Below are 14,897 nucleotides of genomic sequence, written 5' to 3'. Positions count from 1 at the left end.
ATTGTGGCGGGCCGGGCGCCAACAAGCTGCCTGAGGTAGACAGTCAAACAGTGTTTCCTCCGACACATTGGTTTGTTTAACTTCCGGGTTAAGAGAGCGATGTGTTAAAGGGATACTTCGGGATTTTGGTTATGAGGCCCTTTATCTACTGACCCAGAGTCAGATTAACCCCTTCATCTACTGACCAGCTCAGCATTTAACACCATAGTACCCTCCAAACTCATCATTAAGCATTAAGACCCTGGGTCTCGACCCCGCACTGTGCAACTGGGTCCTGGACTTCCTGACAGGCCGCCCCCAGGTGGTGAGGGTAGGAAACAACATCTCCACCCCGCTGATCCTCAACACTGGGGCCCCACAAGGGTGCATTCACAGCCCTCTCCTGTACTCCCTGTTCACCCATGACTGCGTGGCCATGCACGCCTCCAACTCAATCATCAAGTTTACAGACGACACTACAGTGGTAGGCTTGATTACCAACAATGACGAGACGGCCTACAGGGAGGAGGTGAGGGCCCTCAGAGTGTGGTGTCAGGAAAATAACCTCACACTCAATGTCAACAAAACAGAGGAGATGATCGTGGAGTTCAGGAAACAGCAGAGGGAGCAGCCCCCTATCCACATCGACAGGACAGTAGTGGAGAAGGTGGAAAGTTTTAAGTTCCTCGGCGTACACATCACGGACAAGCTGAAATGGTCCACCCACACAGACAGCGTGGTGAAGAAGGCGCAGCAGCGCCTCTTCAACCTCAGGAGGCTGAAGAAATTTGGCTTGTCACCAAAACCACTCACAAACTTTTACAGATCCTGTCGGGCTGTATCACCTCCTGGTACGGCAACTGCTCCGCCCACAACCGTAAGGCTCTCCAGAGGGTAGTGAGGTCTGCACAACTCACCACCGGGGGCAAACTACCTGCCCTCCAGGACACCTACACCACCCGATGTCACAGGAAGGCCAAAAAGATCATCAAGGACAACAACCACCCGAGCCACTGCCTGTTCACCCCGCCATCATCCAGAAGGCGAGGTCAGTACAGGTGCATCAAATCTGGGACAGAGAGACTGAAAAACAGCTTCTATCTCAAGGCCATCAGACTGTTAAACAGCCATCACTAACATTGAGTGGCTGCTGCCAACATACTGACTCATCTCAAGCCACTTTAATATTTAAACATTGGATAAGTGTATAAGTGTATCACTAGTCACTTTAAACAATGCCACTTTATATAATGTTTACATACCCTACATTACTCATCTCATATGTATATACTGTACTCTATACCATCTACTGCATCTTGCCTATGCCGTTCGGCCATCGCTCATCCATATATTTTTATGTACATATTCTTATTCATTCCTTTACACTTGTGTGTATAAGGTAGTTGTTGTGAAATGGTTAGATTACTTGTTGGTTATTACTGCATGGTCGGAACTAGAAGCACAAGCATTTTGCTACACTCGCATTAACATCTGCTAACCATGTGTATGTGACAAATAACATTTGATTTGATGAAACCCTTTATCTACTGAGCCAGAGTCAGATGAACTCATGGATGTCCCGATCTTCACCCCTCCCGAGCCCGCTGGGGAGTCGCCTCAATGAGACAAGGTCGTAACTACCAATTAGATACCACAAAATTGGGGATAAAATTTAATAAACAAATAAAAAATCTACCATTGCCTTGCCTAGGCAGATATAGGCTACTCATTAGAGACCATTCACACATGCCTGTAGCGATAGTCAGGTAGCAATGGCTATAAAAAATGATCATGGAATTCTGTATTGTTCTGAAATGTAATACATTAAAATGTCCTTTGAAGGAAGGATGTTTGGTATATATTGGACTTTTTAACGTTAAAACATGAATGAAAGTGGGGAACTTGCTGACATTTTGGCCTTAGCCAGGCCTCCTGTACGACACTATAACTTTCAGCCTGTAGCCTACAAAGCAGGAATTGGTGTAATTTGAAGCTTTAAAAAAACGTTATCAAAATGATGTAGAAATGAATGGACCTATGTATTTTAAAATAACCACTACTTTTCCTGTAAATCAATGAAGAAACAATCAGTCCAAAACATTTTTCATCCATTAACGGAAAAATCGGGGAAAAATGTTTTGCGATCTGTTAAATCTCAAAGTCCCGATATGGCCCTCGAGCATGAAGATCTTGCCCTATCCCTGGTCTATTGTGTGAATAATCAAAGAAGGACAAATACTTAGTAAGTTTCCACAAAGGCCAGATTTGAGTCATTGGTGTACCGTTAGTGTACAGTATATGTGCTGTGTGGGTGAATACAAAGCCAGTACCTCAGCCTTCTGTCCACTTTGTGTGAACAACCATCCTTTACAATACTATGCATATCATCTCCTTTGCAAAATAGCGTCCAAAAAAACATGTCACTTTTGTAACTGCAGTATCTTGTCTACTGTGCAATAATTTTCCAGTTTAACTGCAGTTCAACTGTGGTTATATAGCACTTATACTGCAAAAACTGCATCCAAAATAACAGTTACTGCGCTGTAACTGTAGCCTTAAAACTGCACTATATTTTAGTAGGTCTGATGGCTGCATCAAAATTGCATGTCTGAACTGAACTAAAAGTCTGCCTCTGATGGTATGTCTGGATTTCTGCTTCGGTTTTGCCTACTGTGTGCCACTACTCAGTGCCATTTGTCAGGTTCTTAATTGGATGTGAAGTCCTGTGATGGATTGTAGGTGAAGTGTGGTGTAATCTCATTAATGGAGGGATTATGGCCTGTTGTTACTAAACAGGAGTCAGACATGATCTGTACAGCAGTTCCTAAACAACCAGAGACTCCCGTTTCTAGCAAAACTGTGAGAGTGGAGAACATGGTTTCTATTGAAGTGGTCAGGCCAGGTGATTTTGAAAACACTCTCCTGAACTTCAAAGAATTTGTCCAGAAGTATGATATCGGGAAATCTTCAGTACATTTATTTTTATTTTTACAATTTATATAATCAAATGTGCAGCATGAAACTTTTAAGAGCTTATTTTAATTAAAAATATATTTTGGTCATTTCCAGATCAATAAATTAACACAAAGTAACCAATGTCTTTATTGCAATTTTTCAGTTTTGCACCCAACCTCTTAAGAAATGTCAGTATATTTAAATAGACATTGTAAAAAAAACCAAAAAAAACAATAGGTTTTGTTATTTCCGGGTGTAAATCTAAAATAGTTTTGTTTTCGCTGGTATCAATAAAGGTATACCAATGGATACAAATAATTTAAGCGAGATCGGAACAGTTTTAAAACTGTTTAAAACGTTTATCTTTGTTTAGGACTTTTGATCAGTGATTCACCTCCAAGAGCAACGTTTCCCAAAACATTTTTGGTTTTTGCCCTAGCACTACACAGTGGATTCAAATAATCAAAGCTTGATGAAGAGTTGGTTATTTTGAACCAGCTGTGTAGTGCTCGGGCAGAAACTAAAACGTGCACCCAAAGGGGCCCCAGGACCGAGTTTGTGAACCGCTGCTCTAGAGCAGTACTCAGGGGGAGACGCATAGATTCTCCCCCTGGGACCAGATGCCATCAAACCTGCACTGTGGAAACACCACATTATTCCTGCACAGCTAAACATGTTGTATTCTTTATACGTTCATTAGTCCCGGGTACAATGTTGTCTGAACGCAGTGCTGTTTTTCTGATTGGTAGTACTATTGAAAAACAGCTTTCTCCCATTTCATTCTCTTGATTTAGGCTCCTGAAAAACATAGGTTCCTTGAAGGCTTTGCCAAAACATGAAAATGAAAGCTAGTGTTTACAGAGTAGTTGTCACTTAACCATCCACTATAAGCTATAAAAATAAAGAGAGTTGCACAGTCTATATATAAACTCACAGTAATTTATTGAGTAAATCACCAACGTTTCGGTATCTCTGTGCCTTCATCCTGAAGAAGACTCTGTTAATTATTTTATAGCTTATAGTTTATTCACCGTTAGTCCAACACCTCTACATAAAATAATTTAATGGGTGTGTGCCAGCTCATATTTTTTATTCAAGTTAACTGTCCACTACCATGACATTATAATTACTGAATTTTCACATTTCTAGACAATGAACCTGTACAAATCACATTTATGGTGTGAGCCTGATAACCTGACAACACATTCCTAAGCAAATGAGTTGTGCTTACTTGGTTATTTCTCAGTTATGAAAGGTCCCACAAAAGAAAACATGGGACCAAATATTCTCAAGTTGTGTTAAAACTCTTGTGTTTTATTAAGGCTGCCCTTAATATCTTGTGTTGGCAGAGGCACAAGAGAAAGATAAATACGTTGCCTATGGTCACAATCAGTCAAAAAGACAGCAGAAACCGTTCAGGCAATGTCCGACCAAATCATGTAAAATGGTTGAGGGAGTGTGGCTCAATAAAACACGTTAAATGAAATAATCTGTGGAATATAATTTTCCTGAAAGAGTCCAGTTTGTCCATGTAGCCTTTTCATCAGAAATATATGCAAGAGACTGGCCCTCCTCTTCCAGCTCTATTTGAACCATCTGTCTTACAGTTCTATATCCCGTACGTCTATTCTACATTATAAACTGGGTGGGTCGAGCCCTGAATGCTGATTGGCTGACAGCCATGGTATATCAGACTGTATACCATGGGTATGACATAACTTTTATGTTTAATGCTCTAATTACGTTGGTAACCAGTTTATAATAGCAATAAGGCACCTTGGGGGTTTGTGATATATGTCCAATATTCCCATGGCTATGGGCTGTTTCCTAGCACTCCGCGTTGCGTCGTGCACAAGAACAGCCCTTAGCCGTGATATATTGGCTATATACCACACCCCCTCGGGCCTTATTGCTTAAGTAACCCATAATACAAAAAAAGTTACACACAGGAGATTGAGTTGAAGAAACTGTAGAAGGCAATTCAAGTTTGCTGTTTCCATTTCCCTTTATACAATTTGTTAAACAGTTTATGTCCATCACTTTCTTGCACAGGAGGTTGGTGGCACCTTAATGTGGGAGGACGGGCTTGTGGTAATGGCTGGAGCGGAATAGGTGGAATGGTATCAAATACATGTTTGATGCCATTCCATTAGCTCCTTTCCAGCCATTATTATGAGCTGTCCTCCTGTCAGCAGCCTCCACTGCTTTTCTTGGCATAATTGTTGCCCATGACATATGGCTCATTATGACATCATCTTTCACTCAGACTGTTCCATGTCCATTATGTCTATGGGGTTGTAGTACTGGGTTGAACACTAGTTCGACCTCGTTTCAACGTTGCCCTGCTCCCCTTCAGTTTAATGACTTAAGTATGGCACAATGGCAAAGTTGCAGCCAGTTCATATTCTTAAACTGTTAAGATGATGCAGGTGTTACAGTATCATATGACAAAGCAGGTCATTTTTCAGAGCACGCTCTGCATAGGCTGTCCTTGATCCTGTTTGTGTGTCTTTGCGGTGCCCTGCTGCACTCGCCACTTTCACCTTTTGATCCCTCAGTTCACAGCTGTCGCACGTTTAATCTGGAGACAGATCTGCCATCCAAAAGGCTTACACCTAATGACAATGGGACTTGATGCCCATTTGCGTGCCTCAGCCCTGGCCCAGGGCTGCTACGCTATGCTATCTAGCCACAGGGATCTGGCAAGTGGACACCTCTTGCTGAGCGGTGCTGGGCACATCGATGTTAGGATCATCGTCCACCTGGTAGCACTTGCCTAGGTTCTTGATGATTTTTAAGTTAGAGCGGGCCGTCTGGGCAATGCTGTTCTCCAGGAGCCAGCCGTCAGACTCCAGGTCGGGGTCACCCTGCCGTAGAAGGTTCTCCATAGCTGTCTGAAGATACCGGACGCCCGTCAGCACCCATAGCTGTTGGGAGAGAGAAGGGATAAGATGTCACTCTATCTCATTACTACCTTGTAGCTCTACACTACCAGAGAGACAGAAAGAAACGATCAGCCACTTGGAGGAAAATGGAAGTTGAATTACACCGTAGATATCTCTTTGACCACAGACTTCTCCCATGGCCCCAGTGAGGGTAATGTTCCTGTGCTTCTTGGAGGCCGTACTGTCTTTCGTGGCTGTCCCTTTCTAAGGTGATCAGCCCCTGGACAAATTGGTCTTGGGAGAGTGGCACCTCCCTGGAGACTGGGTACACCAATTGTCTTGCCCTCGGGGCAACCTCCTCTTCCGTAGTTTGGTCACTGGACTGGAATATCTGTCTGTCCTCCTGAAGCTTTGTCTGGCCTGTAATGATTATGTGCAGGAACTAGGTGAAGTGCACTAGTCCATTCCCTTGCATAGCTATCCACCAGTTTAGGTGTGCCTGACTTCATTTTTTTGCTATCGAGTTGATAGCTCAGGTTTAAGCCATGTGTGGGGAGTTAGATAATTAGCCCATAGTTCACCCATGCGTCCAGTCTCCCTGAGTAGTAGTTCTAATCATATTTTATTTGATTTAGCTCTGTCTTTTAAACTAAAGTGTACTTAACTAAATATGATAATTTAAACTAATGAATGCAGTTAACATAAATCATGTTTTCTATTAACAAAGTAAAGTTCAGCTAATTAAATATACATTCTCATGGCTTAATTGTTATGGCTGACGTTTAGGCCTAAGTTATAAATGCTGTCATTTTCTCTCAAATCGAGGTTGAATACCATTTTACAATGTGCTCCATATCAGTTTGTTTGTTGTAACCTGTATGTACAAACAGTGGATTTTAGCTGTAATGGTAGACTCCCTTTAGTCCCAGTAAGGGGGAGAGTTAAACTCTGTTTAGAGTTGGAAAAGGGGTCATCCCTAATTATACTGTTTAGCATTTAGGCCCTAGTCCTAGCTGCAGTAGGAAACCTATTGAGGGGCTGAGCGTAAGACTCGCCTTCATTGTCATTTTTCCCGTTTTTTGTATCCTGAATGTTACTGCGATGAACCGGACTGTTTTCAACGCAAGCCATGTTTCCCGAAAATCCTTCATTTGCGATAAATCAAGTACTATTTTTCTACAACCATGTGTCCTCCTCATCCCTACCTATTACTTCCCTACTCTGGGTTCAATTCAACACTACCCCATAATTATTAATAGTATCATCATCACGTACCATGTCATGTCCAAGTTAATAGAGACTGTAGTGACAATAGTGACTTATTCAAAGTGCAGGATAAGAATGGAGTTTTGTTAATGTAAAGCCAACCTCAAACAACCAGATGAGGAGCACGATAAAGCCGATGGACTGCATGATGTTGGTGTAATGGTCCAGCAGGACCTGACGGCAGCCCCTCGTCCACAGGTTGCGCTCCTCCGTCTTCCAGTCATAGTTGTAGTGGGCGGAGTTGTTGGTGACCTGGGTCTGGATGCAGGGTCGTGGAGAGAATGTGTTACAGCAGCTAAAAGGTACTCCGTCCATCAGGTACTTTCCATCCACGTTACTCCTCAGACGGCTGCAGGAGAGAGAGTGCACAAACATAGACCTACTGATGACAAATGTTTGACTTTTTCTCAACCATTTAACCCCAACTTCTGCATCATGAAGGGATTGATGAAGGAAACTGTCCATCTTACAGTGCCCCTTCGCAAACCAGACAGGTAATGCATGCTAGCTGTTAGCAATGGCTCCTGAAACTCCCTTCAGCTCATTTAAAACTGCACACAGAGACATACAAATGGTATCCATGAGTTCATCTGACTCTGGGTAAGTAGAAAAAGGGCTTCATTGCCAAAATGACAATTATCCCTTTAAGGTTAGGTTAACTTAAGCATTTACTCGGGAGGTAAACATTACATAGATTGGCCATATTGAAAAGGTAGATGAATTTAATACTGGACTTCCATCACTATTTACGGTTTTTACCTGGGCTTTGAATCTGTTTGTATAAGTCACTTTGATATAGTAAAAAAAACACACAAAAAAACAAGACCAAATATTGAAAGACAATATTCAACTTGCCGGGTATAGTAATTTCCTGTCACAGTGGCCTCCTGACTCCTACTGGATAAGCCTCTCTCGTAACCTTTGACCTCACCTTTTTCAGTCGATACAGTGTTACTGCTTAACAGTTTGACTGGGCAGCTTAATGAGGAGGACTGGTGTTGGCAGCTGGTAGCATCTGCTTCCAGTATTGTTATGTGTTAGTATGTATTTTGTATTTAGTATGTATGTATTTTGTCACAGTCTTGCACGGCACCTTTTGTTGGGGTTATTCACAGGTTCAATTGGATGAATCAAGTACCTTCAACTCTGGCCCTCTCAGCTGGCTAGACTGTGGCCCTAATGGCTGGGTAGACTCTAGCACTGATGGTTGGGTAGAGGGGCCAGACAGGACCAGAGTTGGGTAGAGGGGCCAGAGAGGACCAGAGCTGGGTAGAGGGGCCAGAGAGGACCAGAGCTGGGTAGAGGGGCCAGAGAGGACCAGAGCTGGGTAGAGGGGCCAGACAGGACCAGAGCTGGGTAGAGGGGCCAGACAGGACCAGAGCTGGGTAGAGGGGCCAGACAGGACCAGAGCTGGGTAGAGGGGCCAGACAGGACCAGAGCTGGGTAGAGGGGCCAGACAGGACCAGAGTTGGGTAGAGGGGCCAGAGAGGACCAGGGCTGGGTAGAGGGGCCAGACAGGACCAGAGTTGGGTAGAGGGGCCAGAGAGGACCAGAGCTGGGTAGAGGGGCCAGACAGGACCAGAGTTGGGTAGAGGGGCCAGACAGGACCAGAGTTGGGTAGAGGGGCCAGAGAGGACCAGGGCTGGGTAGAGGGGCCAGAGAGGACCAGAGCTGGGTAGAGGGGCCAGACAGGACCAGAGCTGGGTAGAGGGGCCAGACAGGACCAGAGCTGGGTAGAGGGGCCAGACAGGACCAGAGCTGGGTAGAGGGGCCAGAGAGGACCAGAGCTGGGTAGAGGGTCCAGAGAGGACCAGAGCTGGGTAGAGGGGCCAGACAGGACCACAGCTGGGTAGAGGGGCCAGACAGGACCAGAGCTGGGTAGAGGGGCCAGAGAGGACCAGAGTTGGGTAGAGGGGCCAGACAGGACCAGAGCTGGGTAGAGGGGCCAGACAGGACCAGAGCTGGGTAGAGGGGCCAGACAGGACCAGAGCTGGGTAGAGGGTGGTGAGGGTGGGTACTGTACTCCTTTGTACTTACTCTGTTACTTCACTGTGGGTCATGTCCAACCAGCGGTTGTTGATCCACTGGACATGGAACCAATCGCGGAAGCCGGCATTTCCGCAACACTGGAATTGGATTTGCAGCAAATCCACTGTGCGTTTGAGATAACATCGTCCCGGCGTGCCTGTGTCCTTGTAGTAGAGCATGGCGTTACGCAATCCCAGAAATAGTGACTCCTCCAGTTCGTTCCTCATGCTGTAGCACATGAGCGCACCCACCAGGATGCAGAAGGTAAAGAGGAAGGTGCACACGATGTACGGTAGCATCAGCAGCTTCCATCGCAGGAACTTGGTGGTATCAACGCAATCGTAGCAGATCTTGCCGCCCAGGAAGTTGATGACGCAGGCCACCAGGCCTGTGGCGATGAGCATGTCGGGCACTGAGTGGACATCAGCGGACATCAGCTCCTTCCGTTTCTGGATCTCCACCTTCAGGAAGAGGCCCAGGCTGAAGAGGATGATGCCCGTTAACACAGAGATCCAGTTAAGGACCCACAACACCAGGGCTAGCTTGCCCCGAGTGGTCTTGGTGAACGTCACCTTTAAGACCGCCATTTTGTCTACGTATCCTGTCAAAGTCTGCCCTTCTCATCCAGAAGATACAAGTAGGTCCAGTGGTACAGTGGTTTCGAGGGCAGAAGGGAGAGGTGAATTCTGGAAAGGGTAAGGGCTGTGGACCAATGGGGAAGAGGGATGGATGGGGGATGTAGAAAGGTGCCAAGCTATTTTCTGGAGGACCTCATAAGCAGCTTAGCTGAGGTATTTCTGTACTTTTGGCCGGTGGCCTTAGCCACGAAAGACAACACGTCCTGAGAGCAACAAAAAGGAAAAATACAACAGCAATTATGTTTCACATCACCATCGTATCACTAACAGACGTAATAACATTAATATGGAATCCAATACTAAATATGCTTGAAGAACACTTCTGTTCAAGTTTGGCAATAGCATTTCACCTTTTGACCCCATGCTACTTTGACCCCATTGTTATTGGAGAAGCAATAAACTATATTTGAATACTATGGAAATGTAGTAAAACTAAACAAAGGGATTGTGACGTGATGGTTATGCATTATAATCACTGTAGGCTTGTAGAGGCTGAAATGTGTGCTGTTGTAGTAACTAGTGCTAGTGCTGTGGTAGGCTTTAGTTTTACTTATTCAATAAGACTAATGACAAATCCCTGGGGGAAATAGAAGCAGGTTATAACAACTTCATAACCCATACAACCCCAGCAACAATATCTACGCACAACATCTACAGTTACCAAGTCAACAAACACATTTACTTAGGCTTTTACCTGTAGCTCTATATCTGCAGCATTCACATTGTCAACCGAAGTCTTTGGGACCATCTTTCTGTATTTCGGTGCCTTCGATATTCCTTTTTGCCAAATGTCATCCTCAGAGAAGGTAAGGAGGTCTATCTCGAAATGGACGAGTAAGATGGAGCCCGAGGCTGAAGAGAAGAAGAGTGGCATACATTTCCCTACCCTGACATCTCCTAGCCACAACTGTTAATCCCCTTAACATTAGTTTACCCCGTAATCTTAACACTCCCCACTTCCAACCACCTGGGCCAATCAGCTTGGTGGCGTTTTTCTTCTCCTGTTCCTGCCCTCTTAAGTGTTTGTGTTTATGGGGGATACTTATCCCATGCAAAGCAAAAACACTTCTTACTTATCCACCATTGACCATGGTCAAACCTTTTCAATGACTCACCCCTAATCATTTTAGCCAGTGGAGCATTTTGAAATGGCTTTTTGATGTCCCACCAATGTCTTGTGTTTGTTTGTTGTTTATTTCACCTTTATTTAACCAGGTAGGCTAGTTGAGAACATCTTTATTTAACCAGGTAGGCTAGTTGAGAACATCTTTATTTAACCAGGTAGGCTAGTTGAGAACATCTTTATTTAACCAGGTAGGCTAGTTGAGAACATCTTTATTTAACCAGGTAGGCTAGTTGAGAACATCTTTATTTAACCAGGTAGGCTAGTTGAGAACATCTTTATTTAACCAGGTAGGCTAGTTGAGAACATCTTTATTTAACCAGGTAGGCTAGTTGAGAACATCTTTATTTAACCAGGTAGGCTAGTTGAGAACAAGTTCTCATTTACAACTGCGACCTGGCCAAAATAAAGCAAAGCAGTTCGACACATACAACAACACAAAGTTACACATGGAATAAACAAACATACAGTCAATAATACAGTAGAAAAAAAGAAATAAGTATATATACAGTGTGTGCAAATGAGGTAAGATAAGGGATGTAAGGCAATAAAATAGGCCATAGTGGCGAGGTAATTACGATATAGCAATTAAACACTGGAGTGATAGATGTGCAGAAGATGAATGTGCAAGTAGAGATACTGGGGTGCAAAGGAGCAAAATAAATAAATACAGTATGGGGATGAGGTAGTTGGATGGGCTATTTACAGATGGGCTATGTACAGGTGCAATGATCTGTGAGCTGCTCTGACAGCTGGTGCTTGAAGTTAGTGAGGGAGATAAGAGTCTTCAGCTTCAGCAATTTTTGCAGTTAGTTCCAGGCATTGAAAGCAGAGAACTGGAAGGAAAGATGGCCAAAGGGGGAATTGGCTTTGGGGGTGACCAGTGAAACATACCTGCTGGAGCGCGTGCTGCGGGTGGGTGCTGCTATGGTGACCAATAAGCTGAGATAAGGCGGGGCTTTACCTAGCAAAGACTTGTAGATGACCTGGAGCCAGTGGATTTGGCGATGAGTATGAAGTGAGGGCTAGCAAACGAGAGCATACATGTCGCAGTGGTGGGTAGTATATGGGGCTTTGGTGACAAAACGGATGGCACTGTGATAGACTGCATCCAATTTGTTGAGTAGAGTGTTGGAGGCTATTTTGTAAATGACATCGCCGAAGTCGAGGATCGGTAGGATAGTCAGTTTTCCGAGGTTATGTTTGGCACCATGAGGATGCTTTGTTGCGAAATAGGAAGCCGATTCTAGATTTAATTTTGGATTGGAGATGCTTTTAACATTGGACTTTAGGTATCTGGGGTTTAACTGTTTTGACTTCTGGTATCTGTCATGTTAAGCTTAAATGATGTTGTGTACAACCAGGGGTGGCACACAGTTGAAGTCGGAAGTTTACATACACTTAGGTTGGAATCATTAAAACTCGTTTTTCAACCACTCCACAAATTTCTTGTTAACAAACTATAGTTTTGACAAGTCGGATAGGACATCTACTTTGTGCATGACACAAGTCATTTGTGTATAATTCACTGTATCACAATTCCAGTGGCTCAGAAGTTTACATACACTAAGTTGACTGTGCCTTTAAACAGCTTGGAAAATACCAGAAAATTATGTAATGGCTTTAGAAGCTTCTGATAAGCTAACTGACATCATTTGTCAATTGGAGGTGTACCTGTGGATGTATTTCAAGGCCTACCTTCAAACTCAGTGCCTCTTTGCTTGACATCACGGGAAAATCTAAAGAAATCAGCCAAGACCTCAGAACAAAAATTGTAGACCTCCACAAGTCTGGTTCATCCTTGGGAGCAATTTCCAAACGCCTGAAGGTACCACGTTCATCTGTACAAACAATAGTATGCAAGTATAAACACCATGGGACCATGCAGCCACCATACCGCTCAGGAAGGAGACAAATTCCGTCTCCTAGAGATGAACATACTTTGGTGTGAAAAGTGCAAATCAATCCCAGAACAACAGCAAAGGACCTTGTGAAGATGCTGGAGGAAACAGGTACAAAAGTATCTATATCCACAGTAAAACGAGTCCTATATCGACATAACCTGAAAGGTCGCACACCAAGGAAAAAGCCACTGCTCCAAAACCGCCATAAAAAAGCCAGACTACGGTTTGCAACTGCACATGGGGACAAAGATTGTACTTTTTGCAGAAATGTCCTCTCGTCTGATGAAACAAAAATAGAACTGTTTGGCCATAATGACCATTGTTATGTTTGGAGGAAAAAGGGGGAGCTTGCAAGCTGAAGAACACCATCCCAACCGTGAAGCACGGGGGTGGCAGCATCATGTTGTGGGGGTGCTTTGCAGCAGGAGGGACTGGTGCACTTCACAAAATAGATGGCATCATGAGGTAGGAAAATTATGTGGATATATTGAAGCAACATCTCAAGACATCAGTGGGTTTCCCAAATGGACAATAACCCCAAGCATACTTCCAAAGTTGTGGAAAAATGGCTTAAGGACAACAAAGTCAAAGTATTGGAGTGGCCATCACAAGCCCTGACCTCCATCATATAGAAAATTTGTGGGCAGAACTGAAAAAGCATGTGCGAGCATGGTGGCCTTAAAACCTGACTCAGTTACACCAGCTCTGTCAGGAGGAATGTGCCAAAATTCACCCAACTTATTGTGGGAAGCTTGTGGAAGGCTACCCGAAATGTTTGACCCAAGTTAAACAATTTAAAGGCAGTGCTACCAAATACTAATTGAGTGTATGTAAACTTCTGACCCACTGGGAATGTGATGAAAGAAATAAAAGCTGAAATAAATAATTCTCTCTAATATTATTCTGGCATTTCACATTCTTAAAATTAAGTGGTGATCCTAACTGACCTAAAACAGGGAATATTTACTAGGATTAAATGTCAGGAATTGTGAAAAACTGAGTTTAAATGTATTTGGCTAAGGTGTATGTAAACTTCGGACTTCAACTGTATGTACCCTGGTATGTAATCCACTCTCGGTGTCCACTCACTCTGTTAATCTGTGGATACAATAACAACAGTCTTAAATCAAAAATTACCCAGGATCCCATCCTTCATCTTTACAGGGTGAACAATGTGGTCGTCTAGTCTACATAAGTGTCACGCCCTGGCCTTAGTTATCTTTGTTTTCTTTATTATTTTGGTTAGGTCAGGGTGTGACATGGGGGATTGATGTGTTTATATCTTGTCTAGGGGTTTTGTATGTTTATGGAATGTTCTCTAGTCTAGGTGTTTGTATGTCTATGGTTGCCTAGATTGGTTCTCAATTAGAGGCAGCTGTTTATCATTGTCTCTGATTGGGAACCATATTTAGGCAGCCATATTCTTTAGGGATTTTGTGGGTTTTTGTCTATGTGTAAGTGTTATTGCCTGTGTCTGCACTTTTCGTATATAGCTTCACGTTCGTTTTGTTGTTTTTTTGTATAGTTTGTCAAGTGTTTTTTGTTTCGGTAAATAAATAGAAGAATGTATTACTATCACGCTGCGCCTTGGTCCTCCTCTCTTCCTCCATACGACGAACGTGACAACAAGACAACAATGAGAGACTAATGAACTTGTTTTGTTATGACCCAAGGTAAATTAAGTGGTCAATAAAAAGTAAATCACAGTAAAATAAGTGGTTGTTTGACATGGAGTACAGTTTGTGTCATGTAGATTTTAATGGACGAGAACAGACAGCTACTAAAAGCTTACATCCTCCCTGTACACTGATTAACTGTCTAACCACTAGTACGAATATAAATTGATTCTTGACTGAGGTCATGACTTCTTGAACTGGCATCATGATTAGATTTAATTAGATGTGTCTGCCCTTACAGACTGTTGCTCTTGGAAACCTCAGAGAGATTCCCTGAATGCAGAGATGAAATCACTTCTGATTAATTGGTTCAAACTAGTTGTAGATGAAAAGCAGCAAGATCATTTTTACAATTACAAATTATATTGACTATAATAAAACGTTACTACCGGTAGCCATTTTGAATTGCTTTCTGTATTTAAATATATGTAGGTATTTTCACA

The 14,897-nt window shown here is 43.4% G+C and overlaps 1 protein-coding gene across 2 annotated transcripts; it reads right to left on the bottom strand.

Annotated features, from left to right (window-relative positions):
• Positions 1-4,815: 4,815 nt before the first annotated feature.
• On the bottom strand, positions 4,816-9,943 carry LOC129817744 (photoreceptor outer segment membrane glycoprotein 2-like). Of its 2 annotated transcripts, XM_055873255.1 has the most exons (4): positions 9,123-9,943; positions 7,188-7,434; positions 5,647-5,861; positions 4,816-5,019 (listed from the first exon to the last, which is right to left on the bottom strand). In XM_055873255.1, exons 1-4 carry the CDS (start codon positions 9,698-9,700, stop codon positions 4,971-4,973), a joined length of 1,089 nt encoding a protein of 362 aa, XP_055729230.1. In that variant the 5' UTR covers positions 9,701-9,943; the 3' UTR covers positions 4,816-4,970. The 2 variants fall into 2 exon arrangements, with proteins under 2 accessions (XP_055729230.1, XP_055729229.1); XM_055873254.1 differs by lacking the exon at positions 4,816-5,019 and having other exon boundaries at positions 5,616-5,861.
• Between the last annotated feature and the right edge of the window lie 4,954 nt (positions 9,944-14,897).

This window comes from Salvelinus fontinalis, chromosome 20 (assembly GCF_029448725.1).
Source record: "Salvelinus fontinalis isolate EN_2023a chromosome 20, ASM2944872v1, whole genome shotgun sequence".
NCBI lineage: Eukaryota > Metazoa > Chordata > Actinopteri > Salmoniformes > Salmonidae > Salvelinus > Salvelinus fontinalis.
This window is presented reverse-complemented; position numbering and strand designations above follow the sequence as displayed.

Excerpts from the sequence above, each read along its gene's own strand:
- LOC129817744 (XM_055873255.1), bottom strand. The coding sequence starts at position 9,700 with ATGGCGGTCTTAAAGGTGACGTTCACCAAGACCACTCGGGGCAAGCTA. Across the intron at positions 7,435-9,122 it reads ACCCACAGTGAAGTAACAGA|CCGTCTGAGGAGTAACGTGG; the intron begins GTAAGTACAAAG and ends TCTCTCCTGCAG. Across the intron at positions 5,862-7,187 it reads TCCTCATCTGGTTGTTTGAG|CTATGGGTGCTGACGGGCGT; the intron begins GTTGGCTTTACA and ends CTCTCCCAACAG.